Raw genomic sequence first — 19,264 nt, 5'->3', positions numbered from 1 at the left:
AAGACTGAAAGCTTTCTTCCTAAGATCAGGAATAAGACAAGGATGTCTGCTCTCACCACTTCTATCCGACATTGTACGAGGGGTTCCAGCCAAAGCAATCAAGGAAAAATAAACAAGACTGCCAGACTGGAAAGGAAGAAAATACATATTCACAGACAACACGATGTAGCATATAGAAAATACTAAGGAATCCACAGAAAAATTATTCTAACTATGAAATTTATTCGGCAAGGCTACAAGAGACAAGATCAATATACAAAAATTTAATTGTATTTCTATACATTAGAAATGAACATTCAGAAAATGAAATTAACACCTCCATTTACAATACCACCCAAAAGAATAAAATATTTAGGAATAATTTAACAATAGTTATGTAAAACTAATATCCTGTAGACTAAAAACATTGTTGAAAAAAACAAAAGATATAAATAAATGGAAAGATATTCCATGTTCATGGATCAGTACACTTAACACTGTTAAGGTGGCAATACTCCCCAAATATTATCTATATATTTGGCATAATCCCAACCAAAATTCTTGCTGCCTTATTTGTAGAAATGCAAATTTCTACATCCTAAAAATTCATTTGGGAATGCAAGAGACCCAGACTAGTCAAAAGAGTCTTGAGAAAGAACAAAGCTGAAGAAATCACATGTCCCAATTTTACAACTTATTACTACTACTGCTGCTACTATTACAAATCAACAGCGGGGCGCCTGGGTGACTCAGTGGGTTAAAGCCTCTGCCTTCGGCTCAGGTCATGATCTCAGGGTCCTGGGATCGAGCCCCGCATCGGGCTCTCTGCTCTGCGAGGAGCCTGCTTCCCTCTCTCTCTGCCTGCCTCTCTGACTACTTGTGATCTCTCTCTGTCAAATAAATAAATAAAATCTTAAAAAACAAACAAACAAACAAAAAAACAAATCAACAGCAATCAAGACATTGTGGTACTTTTTTTTTTTTAAAGATTTATTTATTTATTTATTTGACGGGGGGAGAGAGAGAAAGAGAGAGATAGATCACAAGCAGGCAGAGAGGCAGGCAGAGAGAGGAGGGGGGAGCAGTCTCCCCGCCAAGCAGAGAGCCAAATGCAGGGCTCAATCTCAGGACCCTGGGATCATGACCCGAGCAGAAGGCAGAGGCTTTAACCCACTGAGCCACCCAGGAGCCCCTGGTCAACTGATTTTTGACAAGGGTGAAAAGACCATGAAGAAAGTCTTTAACAAATAGTACTGGACAACTGGGTCTCCACATGCAAAAGAATTAAGCTGAACCCCTACCTCACATCATGCACAAAAGCTGACTCAAAAATGACTTATGGTAGGGGTGCCTGGGTGGCTCAGTGGGTTAAAGCCTCTGCCTTTGGCTCAGGTCATGATCCCAGGGTCCTGGGATTGAGCCCCGCATCGGGCTCTCTGCACAGCGGGGAGCCTGCTTCCTCCTCTCTCTCTCTCTGCCTGCCTCTCTGCCTACTTGTAATCTCTGTCAAATAAATAAAATTTTTTAAAAAATTTTTTAAAAAATAACTTACAGGACCTTTTAAATGTAATAGCTAAAACTACAAATTAAGCAATAAGTCTTCATGGCTTTGGATTAGGCAATGGCTTCCTAAATACTATATTAGGAAAAACACATGTGAAAAAACAAAACAAAACAGAACAACTCCAGATACACCAAAGTTCATAAAAATTAAAAACCTGCGCTTCGAAGGATACTTTTCACATCAAAGAGAGTGAAAACACAAGTCATGGAATAGGAGAAAAATTTTACAAACCATGTATCTGATGAACGACTTGTATTCAGACCCTATAGAGAACTTTTTTTTTTTTTTTTTAAGATTATTTATTTGAGAAAGACATAGAGCAAGAGTGACAGCAAGCATGAGCAGGAAGGAGAAGCACAGGGAGAAGCAGACTCCCTGCTAAGCAGGGAGCCCAATGCGGGGCTTATCCCAGGACCCTGCAATCATGACCCAAGCCAAAGGCAGATGCCTGACTGAGCCACCCAGGCGCTCCTTTAAAGAGAAGTCTTATGATTAACAACAAAAAGATAAATCAATTAAAAATGGACAAATGATAAAGACATTTTGCTGAAGAACATATATAAACGGCCGGTAAGCACATGAAGAGAGGCTCTACACATTATTAGTTCTTAAAAGAATGCAAATCAGGGGCGGCTGGGTGGCTCAGTGGGTTAAAGCCTCTGCCTTTGGCTCAGGTCCTGATCCCAGGGTCCTGGGATCAAGTTCCGCATTGGGCTCTTTGCTCAGCAGGAAGCCTGCTTCCTCCTCTCTCTGCCTGCCTCTCTGCCTACTTGTGATCTCTGTCAAATAAATAAATAAAATCTTAAAAAAAAAAAAAGAATGCAAATCAAAACAAAGTGAAATACAATTTATTACTCACTAAGGTTAAATTAACAGACAATAACACTTGCTGGTAAGGATGTGGAGACACTGGAAGCCACACAAAGTGCTGGTGGACTGGTAAAGTAGAAGACAGTCTGGCAGTTTCTCAAGACGTTAAACATAGAATTACCATATGAATCATCAATTCCACTCTTAGTTCTACACACCCAAGAGAAATAAAATCTTGTACTCACACGAAAACATGTGAATGTTTATAGTGGCTTTAGTCTCTAATTGCCCCAAACTGGGAACAATGCAAATGCCCTTCATCTGGTGAACAAACTGGTACATCCATGTAGTGGACGACTGCTCAGCATAAGAAGAAATGAGCGATCCCCTCATACAACATGGATGAACTTCAAGTGAATTAAGCTAAGTGAAAGAAGCCAGACTCAAAAACTTACACGTACTGGGGCGCCTGGGTGGCTCAGTGGGTTAAGCCACTGCCTTTGGCTCAGGTCATGATCTCAGGGTCCTGGGATCGAGCCCCGCATCGGGCCCTCTGCTCGGCAGGGAGTCTGCTTCCTCCTCTCTCTCTGCCTGCCTCTCTGCCTGCTTGTGATCTCTCTCTGTCAAATAAATAAATAAAATCTTTAAAAAAAAAAAAAAAAAAAAAAAAAAACTTACACGTACTGAATGACTGCATTTTATGTTACACTATTGGATAAGGGAGAACTACAGGGATAAAGAACAGATCAGCAGCCTTGCTATCAACACACTACAAGGGAATTTTTTAAAGATTTTTATGTATTTGACAGAGAGAGACACAGAGAGAGGGAACACAAGCAGAGGAGTGGGAGACGGAGAAGCAGGCTTCCTGCTGAGCAGGGAGCCTGATGCAGGGCTCAATCCCAGGACCCCGGGATCATGACCTGAGCCGAAGGCAAACGCCTAACAACTGAACCACCCAGGAGCCCCTGATTTCATGGAACTTTAAAAACAAAACAACCGACACTATATGGTCAACTAATCTTTGACAAAGCAGGAAAGGATATCAAATGGAGAAAAGATAGTCTCTTAAGCAAATGGGTGTTGGGAAAACCAGACATCAACAGGCAGAAGAATGAAACTGGACTACTTTCTTTCTTTCTTTTAAAGATTTTATTTATTTGAGAGACATCCTGAGACAGAGTAAACACAAGCAAGGGTGGGAAGAGCAGAGGGAGAGGGAGAAGCAGACCAGGGAGCCTGATGCGAGGCTGGATCCCAGGATCCCGGGATCATGACCTGAGCCGAAGGCAGACACTTAATGGACTGAGCCACCCAGACGCCCCTGGACCACGTTCTAACACCATACACAAAAATAAATTCAAAATGGATGAAGGACCATCAAAATCCTAGAGGAGAACATAAGCGTAAACCTCACCGACCTCAGCCACAGTAATACTTGGAACTCCATCAAGATGAAAAGTTTCTACGCAGTGAAGGGAACAACAAAACTAAAAGGCAACCTAGAGAATGGGAGGAGGGATTTGCAAATGACACATATGATAAAGGGTTAGTATCCAAAATCTATAAAGAATGTAACCAAACTCAACACCCAAAAAAAACAAAGAATCCACTTAAGAAATGGGCAGAAGACATGAATAGACACTTTTCCAAAGACATCCAGGTGGCTACCGGACACATGAAAAGATGCTCCACATCACTCATCAGTAGGGAAATACAAATCAAAACCACGATGAGATACCACCTCACAACTGTCAGAATGGCTAAAATTAACACAGAAGCAACAAGAGGTGTTGGTGGAAGATGTGAAGAAAGGGGAACCCTCTTGCCCTGTTGGTGGGAATGCAAACTGGTGCAGCCACTCTGGAGAAGAGTTTAGAGGTTCCTCAAAACGTTGAAAATAGAAATGACCTATGATCTAGCAACCGCACTACTAGGTATTTCCCCAAAGGACACAAGAATACAGATTTGAAGGGGGACATGCACCCCGATGCTTATAGCAGCATTATCGACAATGTCAAACTATGGAGAGAACCCAAATGTCCATCAACTGATGATGGGTGTTAAGAGGATGTGGTGCGCACGCGCGCGCGCGCGCGCACACACACACACACACACACACACACACACACACACGAAGGAATATTATTTGGCCATCAAAAAGAATGCATTCTTCCACACGCAATGATGTGGACGGAGGTAGAGTATATTCTGCTAAGTGAAATAAGTCAGCCGGAGAAAGACAAATACCATATGATCTCATTTATATGTGGAATTTAAGAAAGAAAACAGACAAACATATGGAAGGGGGAAAAGAAAAAAAAAAAAAAGAGAAGGAAACAAGCCATAAGTGACTTTTTTTTTAAAAGAGTTTTTATTTACTCACTTGAGAGAGAGAGAGAGAGAGAGACCAAGAGAGCACAAGCAAGGGGAGAGGGAGAAGCAGACCCCCCACAACCCCGCCACCGCTGAGCTGGGAGCCTGATATGGGGCTCGATCCCAGGACCCTGGGATCATGACCTGAGCTATGGCAGAAGCCCAACCATCTGAATTACCCAGGCACCCCACCATAAGTGACTCTTAACAATAGAGAACAAACAGAGGAGACGAGTGGGGGATGAGCTAGATGGGTGATGGGTATTAAAGAGAGCAGCTGGAATGAGCACTGCATGTTATATGTCAGTGACGTATCACTGAATTCTACTCCAGGAACTAATAGTGCACTATATGTTAACTAACAAAATTTACATAAATAAAATTTTTTTTTAAATTCTTAAAAAATTCAACAAAAGAAATAACCCAACTGAAAAAAAAAATCAACCCTGGGACATCTGGGTGGGTTGGTTAGTTAACTGTCTGCCTTTGGCTCAAGGTCATGATCCCAGGGTCTGGGGATCGAGTCCCACATCAGGCTTTTCACTCTGCAGGGAGCCTGCTTCTCCCTCTGCCTCTCCACTCTACTCATTCTCTTAATAAAATCTTTTTTTTTTTTTTAAGATTTTATTTATTTATTTGACAGAGATCTCAAGTAGATGGAGAGGCAGGCAGAGAGAGAGAGAGAGAGGAGGAAGCAGGCTCCTTACTGAGCAGGAAGCCTGGCCCAAGACTTGAATCCAGGATCTTGGGACCATTACCTGAGCCAAAGGCAGACGCTTAACCAACTGAGCCACTCAGGCACCTCTGTATATAAGTTTTTTTTAAAAAGATTTCACATCATCTCTTATGTATGGATGTCACCTCTACACAGAGGATGTCTACCTCCAACGCGGCTCAAATTCACAAGATGAAGAGTCGCAGGCTCTTCCAACTGAGCCAGTCAGGTACCCTGCTATGTATAATTAAACAAACAAACAAAACCACCAAAAATACAAACAAACAAAAAAAACCCTATTGACAAAAAATTAAAAAATAAAAATACCACTAAGGAAACAAATCTAAATAATAAAAATTAAACAAGACAAAACAAGCACCAACTGAAGAAACAATCACATGAATCCAGAATACAGGACATTCTACAATTTAACTGGCCCAGACTTTAAAAAAAAAAAAAAAAAAAAAGTGGTCAATTGTTCTAGATTGGGAGTTGGAAAATGTTCTCTGTAAAGTAATTGACAGTAAATTTTTTTGGCCTTATACGCCATATGGTCCCTGTTTAAACTCTAAGTCTGCTGTTAAAGAGTTGTAAAGGGGCGCCTGGGTGGCTCAGTGGGTTAAAGCCTCTGCCTTCACTCAGGTCACGATCCCAGGGTCCTGGGATCGAGCCCCGCATCGGGCTCTGTGCTCAGCGGGGAGCCTGCTTCCTCCTCTCTCTCTGCTTGCCTCTCTACCTACCTGTGATCTCTGTCTGTCAGATAAGTAAATAAAATCTTAAAAAAAAAAAAAAAAAAAAAAAAAAAAGAGTTGTAAAAACTAGGGCGCCTGGGTGGCTCAGTGGTTAAGGCCTCTGTCTTCGGCTCAGGTCGTGATCTCAGGGTCCTGGGATCGAGTCCCGCATCGGGCTCTCTGCTCAGCAGGGAGCGTGCTTCCCTCTCTCTCTGCCTGCCTCTCTGCCTACTTGTGGTCTCTGTCAAAAAAAAAAAAAAAAAAAAAAAAAAAAAAAAAAAAAATCTTAAAAGAGTTGTAAAAACTCTAAAAAGCTGTGTGGAGTAAAACTTTATTTACAAAACCAGGTGGCAAGCTGTAGTGTGCCAGCTCCTAGACGAAGAGTCAGAACCAAATGCAGCTGATGGACTTGGATGCGTCCTTAAGCATCACGTCATCAGTGCGGCCCTTCCTCTGGAAGAAAAAGCAAAATATTAACAACTGAAGCTAGCTGAGTGTATTCACTACTGTCTGATTCGTTTTATTTTTCTGTATGCTTGGCGCTTTTCAGAATAAACATTTATCTGTGCACTGTTCTGTGTCATTAACTCTTTAATGCCTTTCCAATTTTGCTTTTATTTTTATTATTTTTTTTTTTAAAGATTTTTTTATTTATTCATTCAACAGAGAGAGAGATCACAAGTAGGCAGAGAGGCAGGCGAAGAGAAGGGGAAGCAGGCTCCCTGCTGAGCAGAGAGCCCTATGCGGGGCTCGATCCCAGGACCCTGAGACCATGACCTGAGCCGAAGGCAGCGGCCCAACCCACTGAGCCACCCAGGCACCCCGCAATTTCGCTTTTAAATATGATAATAAATATCTTATTTATTTAGCTACACACCAGCATGGAGCCCCACGCAGGACTCAAACTCACAACCCTGAGATCAAGCCCTGAGCTAAGATCAAGAGTCAAACGCTTAACCGCTGAGTCACCCCACACGGCCCATGAATATCCTCTGTACCAGAAATACTTGGTTCACATTATTTCTTCAGGGTATAGTCTCATTATCAAGGAGAATGACTGGGCCCAAGAGAGAACACTGTAATGACTCCTGATACGTATTTCCAAACTGCTTCCTAAAAAGACTGCACCTTTTTGTAACACCCTTGTGAACGACTATATGGGTCTTTTAAAAAAAAATCTGCAAAGGATTTTGTTGACTTTATATATGCTAAGAAAATGTGTAAGAAGATAAAATAACAAAGGGTCAGTGGTTTTCCCTGGGTAACAGAATTATGAGTGATTTTCATCTCTGAATTTATTTGGTACTATATCAGATTTTCCATAACATGCATACTATTTCTGTAATTTAAAAAACCAGTAACTGGGCGCCTGGGTGGCTCAGTGGGTTAAGCCGCTGCCTTCGGCTCAGGTCATGATCTCAGGGTCCTGGGATCGAGGCCCGCATCGGGCTCTCTGCTCAGCAGGGAGCCTGCTTCCCTCTCTCTCTCTCTCTCTCTGCCTGCCTCTCCATCTACTTGTGATCTCTCTCTGTCAAATAAATAAATAAAATCTTTAAAAAAAAAATAAAAATAAAAAAAATAAATAAAAAACCAGTAACTTCACAAAAGGATAAATATGGTAGGATTCTGCTTACATGAAATACCTAGACTAATTAAATTCATAGAGACAGAAAGCAGAACAGAGGTAATTACCAGAGGCTGGGGTAAGGCAGGATGGGAAGTTATTGTTTAATGGGCAAAGATTTTCAGTTTAGGATGATGAAAAAGTTCTGGAAATGGAGAGTAGTAATGTCTGCACAACAATGTGAATAAACTTAATGCTGATGAATTGAACATTTTAAAAAAAGATTTTACTTATTTATGTGACAAGGAGAGATCACAAGTAGGTAGAGAGGCAGGCATATGGGGTAGGAGGAAGCAGGCTCCCTGCTGAGCAAAGAGCCCGATGCAGGGCTCAATCCCAGGACCCTGGGATCATGGCCGAAGGCAGAGGCTTTAACCCACTGAGCCACCCAGGTGCCCCTCATTTTGATATTTTTAAAAAGAGAAAAAAAATATATGAATAAATAGTAAATAGAGGGGCGCCTGGGTGGCTCAGTGGGTTGACTGCCTTCGGCTCGGGTCATGATCCCAGGGTCCTGGGATTGAGCACCGCATCGGGCTCTCTGCTCGGCGGGGAGCCTACTTTCCCCTCTCTCTCTGCCTGCCTCTCTGCCTACTTGTGATCTCTTTCTCTGTCAAATAAATAGATTAAATTAAAAAAATCTTAAAAAAAAAAAAAAGTAAAGAGAGAAGCCTCTGAGATAAACCCTGACACATCACCAGTGGCCATGTCTCAGCGGCGGGACTATGAATGATGCTGTTCTTTTAACACTTTCTGGAAATGGGCAACTGTTACCTTCTTTTTTCCTTTTTTTTTTTTTTTAAGGTTTTATTTATTTGACAGAGAGAGACAGTGAGAGAAGGAACACAAACAGGGGAAGTAGGAGAGGGAGAGGCAGACAGACTCCCACGGAGCAGGAAGACTGATGCGGGGCTCCATCCCAGGACCCTGGCATTATGACCTGAGCCGAAGGCAGATGCTCAACTGAGGCACCCAGGCGCTCCCAAACTGTTACTTTCATAATCAGAAAAGCAATAAAACTTTCTGAAAGAGAAAAAATGACCTGACATAAAGGACAGTGTCTGAAAGCACAGATAGATGAGAGGAAAGAAGGCTTGTGCACAGCTTTCCAGATTCAAGTGGCCACACCCTGCTCAGAGCTGTCCGCCGGCAATCCATGAGGGGAGCTCAGCTGCCAGACGGCGGCTCATTTCCTTGCCAGCATCCCGGGCCCATCTCAGGCCTCATCTCCACCTATCTATCCACAGACACTCCAGGAGGTCGCCAAACACCTCTTACTTACAGGGCAACAGAGCGGAAGCGCCTGAGCGCATGAGGGCCTGCATAATGGAAAGTGGTTTCTGCTGAGAGGCGGCAGAGAGAACACTCTGGAGAGAAAACCAGCCAGCAGCTAGTTAGGCTTCGGCTTTTTCCTTCTGGGGAGGCGAGGCCTGCAGTCCACAGGCAAGCCGTTCTTCACTCAAGGTGCCCAAATTAGTTCACGAAACTGCATACTCACAGCCGGGCACCCAGCGCCGGGCAAGCCTGTGGCCTAGCCCCGCCTCCCGCCGTGAAGCGCAGAGCGGATACCACTTGCTTCTCACACACATTCTTCCTCCACCAACAGACGCATGTCTGGCTGTTAGCAGGAGACGGGGACCCCACTGCAGCCTGCAGCATCTCAGCCCCTGACCACACAGTGTCAACTTAAAAAGTATACTGTGAACGGCTGCCTCTTTTTGGCTGATGGCTTGGCAGGTGGTTCAAGGCCCACGGCTGGGCCTATGCTGGTTGGGCTTTGGTAGGGTCTAAATGAGATTCCCCTGGGGCGCCTGGGTGGCTCAGTCATTGAGCGTCTGCCTTCTGCTCAGGTCATGATCTCAGGGTCCTGGGATGGAGCATCGCATTGGGCTCCCTGCGCCTGCTTCTCCCTCTCCCACTCCCCCTGCTTATGTTCCCTCTCTCACTGTCTCTCTCTCTGTCAAATAAATAAATAAATAAGGTTCCCAGACACAAGTAAAATTAAATAGGGACTAGGAACAGAAGGGACCCTGATTTACTTCACTGTTGAAAAGAAACCAAGGCAGCAGTGTGGTAAGACCTGGGTGTGACCTCTATCACTATATACTATATGTGTATGTGTATATACATAGTTGACTATATAATAAAACCTTGGGTAAGTGATAATATCTTTCTGAGCATCAGTGTCTTCATTTAACTAACGAGAAAACAGTAACAATTTAATAATAATAATAATGTGTAATTAAAGGGATGAATTTGACAGTTAAATGTGGTGGTATAGGGGGTGCCTGCCTGGCTCAGTCAGTTAAGCATCTGCCTTATCCTCAGGTCATGATCTTGGGGTCCTGGGATCAAGCCCCACATCGGGCTGCCTGCTCAGTAGGGACAGTAGGGAGTCCGCCTGTCCTCTGCCTCTGCCCCTTCCTTCCTCATGCTCTCAAATAATAAAGAAAATCTTTTTTTTTTTTTAATTTTACCCATTTATTTGGCAGAGAGACAGCCAGAGAGGAATACAAGCAGAGGTGTGGGAGTGGGAGAGGGAGAAGCAGGCTCCCACCAAGCAGGGAGCCCAATGCGGGGCTCGATCCCAGGACCCTGAGACCAGGACCTGAGCTGAAGGCAGACACTTAATTGCCTGAGTCCCCCAGGTGTCCCCTTCTCCAAGCTTTGACTTAACTTTTCCTCACCTGTAAAATGGGTTGCTGTGAAGGAGACCACGTCCAGAAGAGAACCACCACAATGCCCGGGACATAACTGTTGCTCAATAAACTCAGTCCAGCTGCCATCACTAGCGCCTCCAGCTGGAGGCCTTCCAGACCCTCCTCCCAAAGACACTGAAAGAATGAGAGTGACAGGATCCCAAAACTGCCTGGAGATGGGTTCCTGACACAGTCACCATCTGGACCTCTCCTATTAAATCCTAAACCCGCTGAGTAGGAGAGCAAAAGACTGGTCGCCTAGGGCGAAGGCATCCCAGGATCCAAGGGCGTGGATGCCGGGAGCATGGATGCGCTTGCCGCTAATGGCAGAAACTGGTTAAGTGATCATAGAGGGCAATGGGGTCATATCTACCAACTGATAAAACCACAATCTTCTGACCCAGCCACTCCCTTTCCAGAGACAGATCCTGCAGCTGTACCTGCACACCTACAAAATGATACGCACAAGGCCCCACACTATGTGGTAACAGAAGCCTGGCCACCACCAGAGTCAGTACGGGACAGGTTCAATAAACCGCGGTGCTCCCATGCTGAAACACCTCAGAGCAGCAGACACAGAGGAGGAATCTAGGTACTGATCTGGAAACAGTCCTAAAAGATAATGCAAAGTGAAAAGAGAAAGGTAGAGAGGAGTGTATGTGGATGTCACATTATCTTGAACTTTCAGCCATGTGAATATAAATGATCTATGACAAAAGATAACCTCTCTTTGGGTTTCACATATGGTGCTACACCAGAGATCAACACGGGTAGGCAGAATGCGGCGAAGGAGGCTCTCCTCGGGACTTTCGTTCTTAATAAGGGATCTGCACAAATTAAGGCAAACGCTGAAAGCAGACATTTATCAATCCAGGCTAACCTGTGATAAACACTGAGACTAACCTGACGAAGTCTTCGGGAAGCAGGTCAGGACTAACACCCAGGGAGTCAAGCACGTCGTTTCGAATCTGGAGCAGCAACTCGGAATCTTCCCCAAAGGTATCAGAACTAGGATCTCTCCCTTTATCTGTGCGGAACTTCAGGAGCACTAAGAAAGGCAAAGGAGGCAGGTTAAAACCAAGTCTTTCTTTCTTTCTTTCTTTTTTTTTTTTTTTTAAAGATTCTGTTTATTTGAGAGAGAGAGAGAGAGAGAGAACAAGAGCAAGCAGGGGGGGAAGAGCAGAGGGAGAGATAGACGCAGGCTCCATGCTGAGTGTAGAGCCCAATGTGGGCCCGATCCCCTGACCCTGAAATCATGACCCAAGCTGAAATCAAAGAGTCTGACACTCAGCCAACCAAGCCACCCATGTGCCCCAAAACCAAGTCTTCTCATTAACAAATGCTTACGGATACTGAGAACGTAAACACAGAAAGTGGTACATTAATTAAAATAAGGGCCAAGTGAAAGATAATCTACTTTCATTTATTCACAAACACAGAGCAACAATCAAAAATCACAAAACTAACTAGAATTACTGTGACAAGTGCCACAATAGTGTAACAAAAGGATCTGATGTCCTCGGTGGGGTAGTGTCAGGCAAGGACTCCCAAAGGAAGTAGTAACTGGGTCGAGTATGTGTGAATATGGGGGCAGGGAAGTAGGGGAGACGCCTCAAGCAGAGGGAAAAGACCCAATTATGACCCACAAGACAGGTCAGGATCGGGAGGCATGCGTTCTAGGCATTAGTTCAAAGGGCTGCTTCAGCCAGAAGGTCAGCCAAATGCTCAGACTCATCAGACAGGCAGGTCATTACAAACAAAACCTCCCTTGGTACAATAATTATGTCAACCTCTAAAAACGAATGTTTAATTTTCCTTGTGAACCAGAGGAAAGGTTCAGATGATAGCAGCAAATCAGAGCTACTATGTAATGAGCGCCTAACAGGGCTCGAATTTTTAACCCCAACAAAAAGACAGAGGCAGGAGCCTAAGACTGATTAAAATACCAGCACCTTCTACTGCCACCACACCTTGTCCAAGATGTTCACTGCATGCTGGGGGCATGGTGTCCTTATTCCCTGCAAGCTCCCCAAGGTGGCACACAGCCGGCCTGGAGCCCCATCTCTAGGGCAATACCCCCCGCCCCCCATGACACTGCCGCTTCGAGTGCGGGTGGACAGAGATGGGGCCTAGTGTTCTGGGACAGCAGCTCAGGCCCCGAAGGGGCTTCCTAGTTTAAGAAGTGCTTCCTTCCAAGTCTTATCGAGAACTGCTGACTGGAAAAGTGAACTTGTTCAACAAATTATACTCTCTATCCGTACAAGGGGCTCTTCCCTAAAAATTAAGGTGGACTGGAAAATGATCTAACTGCTACGAGGCTCTTTAAAAATTCAAGGATTTGGAAGCCACCCTGGACTAAGGAATCCATCCTTCTCCTTGTTTTCTTTTTCTTCTTTAAGATTTCATTTATTGGGGCGCCTGGGTGGCTCAGTGGGTTAAGCCGCTGCCTTCAGCTCAGGTTGTGATCTCAGGGTCCTGGGATCGAGTCCCGCATCGGGCTCTCTGCTCAGCGGAGAGCCTGCTTCCTCCTCTCTCTCTCTCTCTCTCTCTCTCTCTGCCTGCCTCTCTGCCTACTTGTGATCTTTCTCTGTCAAATAAATAAATTAAAAAAAAAAAAAGATTTCATTTATTTATTTGACAGAGACACATCGAGAGAGGGAACACAGGCAGAGGGAGTGGGAGAGGGAGAAGCAGGCTTCCTGCTGAGCAGGGAGCCTGATGCGAGGCTCGATCCCAGGACTCTGGGATCACAACCTGAGCCAAAGGCAGATGCTTATTGACTGAGTTCCCCAGGCACCCCAATTTTCCTCTTTTTCAGAACACAGCTCCAGGGCACGCAGGTGGCTCAATCAGTTGAGTGTCCAACTCTTGATTTCAACTCGGGTCATGGGATCGAGACCATGTGGGGCTCTGCACTCAATGTGGAGGCTGTCTGTCCCTCTCCCTCTGTTCCTCCCCATTCCCCGTGCTCTCTCTCTCAAATAACCATAATCTTTAAAAAAAAAAGAGAGAAAAAAAAAAAGACACAGCTCCTAGAATCTTCAAAGCTACTGGACCACTTGGCAGCCAACTCAGAGCTGATGACCATTCGGATGCTGGCTAAGACCAAACCGCTGTCACCTAAGCCTCACTTCTAATTCAGCAGATGTGTTGCTGGGATTCCAATCTGGAGGAAATAAATGCGATCAAGTAATAAGCATTTGGGGGCAGGGCAGAGAAAAGATTTTAGACCAGGACTCTTTTTCAACAATGTCCTGTGAAGACAAAGGAATCTGGAAATCTGCTGGTCAGGCCCAAAAGAGAAGATACTCCGGGCGGACTGTATCAAATGTCTTCGCTATTCCTGTCAATCACTCCCGAGAATACACAAGGACAGACCCAGAATGAGTATCAGTGTCTCCCGAGCAATGACGGAGGCAATGCCAAGGGCAAGCTACTCGCACTGCACACCCCAAGGCCCGGTGGCAACTGTGTGGGAACTCCGCGAGGCTACCTCCTATGTGATCCTCTCCTTTCTGTGTCACTGCAATAGAAGCACCAACTGTCACGAGGGACGGAGGGGAGGGGATCATTTTTTCAGCTCCCCCACAAAGCTTTTCATCTTTTGGTTAAAAAATACAGCTCTTGGAACAAAGCTCAAACCATTATAATAATCGGAAAACAAACAGTGCCTACGATGTGCCAGGCACTATTCTAATGGGCATTAACGCTCGTCCTCAATGACCTGGTGAGGTAGGTATTATGCTCCCTGCTGCATTGATGAAGAAGCTGAAGTTCAAAGAGATGCAGTGGCTTGGTCAATGTGACTGTCAGTAATCAGCAGTGGGGCAGAAATGCCAACTCAGATCTGGCTTCAGAATCCGTGTTTCTTAACCCTAATCGAATCCAGGAGAAATGTTAGGACAATCAGGAATGCAGGCCCAAGGATTCTAAGAGGTCTGGCTCCCTGCCCCTGACCTCAGGAGGACTCCTATTCAACCACATTTTTGTGAGATGCATTTTCCAGATGGGCCCCGCCCTCTCCCAACTGGTCCATTCGTTTCAAGTTGCTAGTTCGCTGCGGTGAGAAGTGGAGGCAGAGGCCATACAAAACCTGGCCCATCAATCTTCAGAGTGGAAGAGCAGCTCTACCCCACAAAGAAAGAAGACGGCACGAAGAGGAGGAGACCAAAGGCAGCCAGCAGCTGGCCCTGCTGTTGCTCTGGGCCCCTTGCCTGGCCCTGGTGCAGGCCGCCTGGCTGAGGGCCGGCAGGCTGGCACCGTCCAGATACCTCGCTGACCACATCTGAAGTCCTCTCAGGGCCTCCGGGAAGGGGGCCAGTCAGTCCGGCCACTTACTTGCAGCAAAGCAAACAGAAGCTGTATTTTTCACTCTTTTTCCAATGTCAGCACTCCAGTCAGCAGGGGTGGGGAGGACAGGGAGAAGCCCATGTCCCGGACAGGCAGCAGCCCCAGAACTGACCCTATCCCCTAACAAGCTCTTGCTTATTAAATTCTCCTCTTTGTTCTGCTTTTCACCCCTCCCAAACAGCCAGACACACACACACACACACACACACACACACACACACACACACACACACACACACACACACACACATATATATATATATATATATATATATATATACCACTGTTGACTCTGCACTCCTGAAGTGCACCTCCTCACCCGTTTCCAGATTATAAAACTGTTCTATTAAGATCAAATATTGTCAGGGATGGAGAGCTGCTCTGCCAAAAGATGACTCATCGCATCATATCAAAACACTGCACAAAATTAGAGTTCCAAACTTGATTAACTTCATCTGAACCTTTTAATTAACTCAGGTTGTTAAAGTCTGAGGGAATGACATTCATCGCTACAGATGATAGGCTAGTGTCTCTGCCCAAGTTCAGGACTTGCCCGTGTAATGGAAAAAGGCAAACTTCAAAAAGGAGAAACCAAGCACCTTTTCATTTCTTAGAAGAAAAAACTATGTACATGTGAATATACTACCATTTTGATAAAAAGAAATTAACATTCAAATTCAAATTTAAACTGAATCAGAGTATCAGATTTGTGTTGTAACAGAAATCTGGAAAGCAGTACTATTAATCACTGTATTTCTTTCTACAAATTTCTACTACATTTAAACAGAATTATATTTAGCATGATCAATAAGCCCCCCCAATAGCACATTTATAGGGGCGAAAATGAAGTTAATGTTCCAAATTAGCCCTAAATCAATTGCTGTCCCCCAAAATAGCTCAAGTGAGGGGGTAGAAAACCAAATCTACACAACAACCTCCTATGCCTGACACCTAAAAGCTTCTCTGTACCTGACACCCCTGCTCCAATCTCTCTGGTGCTCTCCAGCCTCCCACAGACCCGTCCCCCCAAGCTGCCTCACTCAGTGGAGACTCATTATCTCTGAGAATGGCCTGAAAATCGGCTGGACTCCTGGCTCACATATAAAAAAGAAAGGAAAGGGAGAGAAGAGAAAAAGGAAGGAAGGAAGGAAGGAAGGAAGGAAGGAAGGAAGGAAGGAAGGAAAAGGAAAGGAAGGAAGAAGAGAGAAAGGGAGAAATGGAGAAAGGAAGGGTGAGAGAAAAAGAAAAAAAGAAAAGTCATCCTCCTACCATACAGCCCCCCCCTTTTTTTTAAAGATTGTGTTTATCTTCTTATTTACTGAGAAAGTGACAGAGCACGGGTGCTTGAGCAGATGGAGGGGCAGAGGGAGAGTCTTAAACAGACTCTGCACTGAGCAGGGCTCGATCTCACAACCCTGAGATCATGACCTGAGCCAAAATTAAGTCAGATCCTAAACACGACCAAGCCACCCAGGCACCCCCACTCCCCACAGCCTGTCTTTTAAGCCAAAACATGAGGTCTCAAGTTTGATCAACTGCTCTTCCCAATAACTACATACCAAGGATGGTAATAACTAGTATTGTGATGATTTCACAGTGCATACAAATATCAAATCATCATGTTGTAACATGAAATACAGTGTTATAGATCAAGTACATCTCGATAACAACAAATACATAAGTAAATAATGAGCACCGATTGTGCCAGGCCCTGAGCTGCACAGGGGAAAGCAAAACACATCCTCTGCTCTCTCAGAGCATTCAGGGAAGGTGACAAAACCACATTCAGAGTAACAAAAGCTGGGAACCAGCAAAGGCACTCTGAGAGCATCACTGGATAGAACGGGGTGGTCTCACTGGGTGGAACCAGCTCGTTCGTCCCCACTGGCCACCAGGCCTGAACACTGACCCTGGGCACACTCTCACCCCGGCATATCCACATGCTGCTCCTCAGACCCAAGGGGGTTTTGGAATTGCCAGGCAGCAGCAGTAGGGACCACAGCGCGCTGGAGCCAGACTGCCTGGGCCGGATCCCAATTTTCCCACCTACTGTGACTTTGGGCATGTGACAACATCCTTGAGCTGCCTCTATAAAATGGGAATCGTAAGAGCACTTCCCTTACAGGTTTTAAGGACTCAGTGAAGTAAGCAGTCTCCATAAAGCAGCAGGGACAGTGCCGGGTGCAGCGTGAGCACGGCATAAATGACAGCGCTCCAGGACCCCCGCTCCTCCACAATCGCCGTAAGCCCAGCTTGCACGCCCTCAGAGAAATGGGACAGACTTTGTGCCGAAATTCCCCACTTGACTCCACCACCCTCACTAACTCAGCTGTGCACTCTGAGGACTACAGGGACTCGGCTCTGAGCAATCCTGGTCCACGGCACATCCCCTGCCCGCTTTCCTCCAATGCCTGGATCTCAGGATGTGATTTTACAGTCATTCGTGTAAATTCACTTGTACAAGGACCAAATTTGTCTCCTCAGCTGGATTTTTGTGCTTGTGGGACAGAAACCATATCCTCTTTGTTCACTATTCTCTACTTAATGCCCAGGACAGGGCGTGCCCTATAGTGGGCACTCAGAAAATCTCCACTCCGTGGGAAGCTGCAATGTTTGGCAAAGGATGGGAAGCGGTCACACATGAGTGGGGAGGAGGGCTCCCAACAACTACACAGGATCCTCACCCATCCTAAACAGGCCTGCTCTTCTATTAAGAGAATCGAATAGAGTTTTCAACATACCCAAGATGGATCTGTTCCTTACAAACAAGGCAGATCTGGAAAGTCCAGCAAGAAACAAAAAACCATAAACGACGCACCACATGTGTCCTCACGAGGGAAAGGAGATGAAATCTGGCTTTCAAGGCCTGAGGGCTAAAGGTGAAGAAGAGCCAGCCCGCAAGCATGAAGCTCAAAGAAGGGACAGAGCTGGGTTGGAGAAGCCAGTGATGTTTTAGGGGAAGTCATTGTGAGTTAGACTCTCACAGCCTCCTGCCTTTTGAGGTGCCTGGTCATCTGCTCAGCTCAGTTCCACATTACCTGCCCCTTCTTGTACCTCACTCTTTAACCACAGAAATTTACAAGTAGGTGTGTGCATGCATTCATTCATTCATTCATTTTTCCATCCACAAACACTTCCTGAGCACCCGCACTCCACCCCCACCCCGTACTGAGTTGTGCTGGGGACCCAGAAGTGACCCAGAGAGTCCCAGGTCCAGCCATCCACAGAGGTCACGCTCATAAGTCTTGTCACCATGGCCGCACACTACTTTGATCTCACTCTCCAGAGAGCCTCACCACTACAGTGGCCTCCCCAAGGACTCGCTCTGACATGCCCCCTCTGAGCTCCAAGCCCTGGCCACCCTTTCACCTCTCCAGTGAAACCTGGTGTGGGACCTCATCACAAAACAGCTCAAAACAGAACAAGAAAGCTGTCTCATGTTATTTACATTTCACTCTCTTCTGAAAAGAATTTGAAGCAGCCGCATGGAAGTTACGGACAGGGGGCGAGGGGGGAGTGCTATTTCTCAGAAGTGACCTGAAAACAAGATGCCGGGTTTTGCCTACCAAATTAAAGGCCAAGATTACTCACCTAAGCAAGAAGGCAGAGGGAACTGCTCTGTCACAGAGCTCTGGTGGGAGGGTAAATGCTCAGTAAACCATAAGAAAATGTGGTACAGAGGATCTTTACAAAGGTTCATGCCCCTTGGCCAGTGATTGAATTATATATAAATGGTCCCTGCCGTGTTATTTATATCACAGAAAATCTGGAAATAATCTCATATCAGATAGTAGGATGGTTACATAAAACATTGACAGGTTTATATTATATATGACAGGAATATTATTCATCTATTAAAATTCTATTTAAGCAGGTTTTAGTCAGGGGCACCTGGGTGGCTCAGCTGGTTAGGCGTCCGACTCTTGGTTTCTGCTCAGGCCACCATCTCCTGATTTGTGGGATCAAGCCTCCTGTCAGCCTCCTCACTTGGCAGGGAGTCTGCTTGAAAGATTCTTTCCCTCTGCCCCTCCCTTCCACCCCCTCTCTCTAAAGATAAAGAAATCTTAAAAAAATTTTTTAGGGGCGCCTGGGTGGCTCAGTGGGTTAAAGCCACTGCCTTTGGCTCAGGTCATGATCTCAGGGTCCTGGGATCGAGCCCCACATCGGGCTCTCTGCTTGGCGGGGAGCCTGCTTCCTCTCTCTGCCTGCCTCTCTGCCTGCTTGTGATCTCGGTCTGTCAAATAAGTAAATAAAATCTTTAAAAAAAAAAAAAATTTTTTTTTAAAAGCATGTTCTGGTACTATGTTTTTGGGCAACATTTATGTTAAAAACAAAAAATTCTACAAGGGCACCTGGCTGGCTCAGTCAGTAAAGTGTGTGACTCTTGATCTGGGGGTTGTGAGTTCGAGCCCCACA

At 45.4% G+C, this 19,264-nt stretch overlaps 1 protein-coding gene across 1 annotated transcript in view; it reads right to left on the bottom strand.

Annotated features, from left to right (window-relative positions):
- The window catches only part of SAE1 (SUMO1 activating enzyme subunit 1), an 83,095-nt gene that overhangs the window by 6,681 nt on the left and 57,150 nt on the right, over window positions 1-19,264 (bottom strand). Inside the window, exon 7 of the mRNA XM_047711280.1 lies at window positions 11,402-11,546. Within this exon, the coding sequence (XP_047567236.1) occupies window positions 11,402-11,546 (145 nt within the window). The remainder of the gene's footprint in view (window positions 1-11,401; window positions 11,547-19,264) is intronic.

Source organism: Lutra lutra, chromosome 17 (assembly GCF_902655055.1).
Source record: "Lutra lutra chromosome 17, mLutLut1.2, whole genome shotgun sequence".
NCBI lineage: Eukaryota > Metazoa > Chordata > Mammalia > Carnivora > Mustelidae > Lutra > Lutra lutra.
Note: the sequence above shows the minus strand (reverse complement) of the source record. Positions and strands in the feature narration are given on the sequence as shown.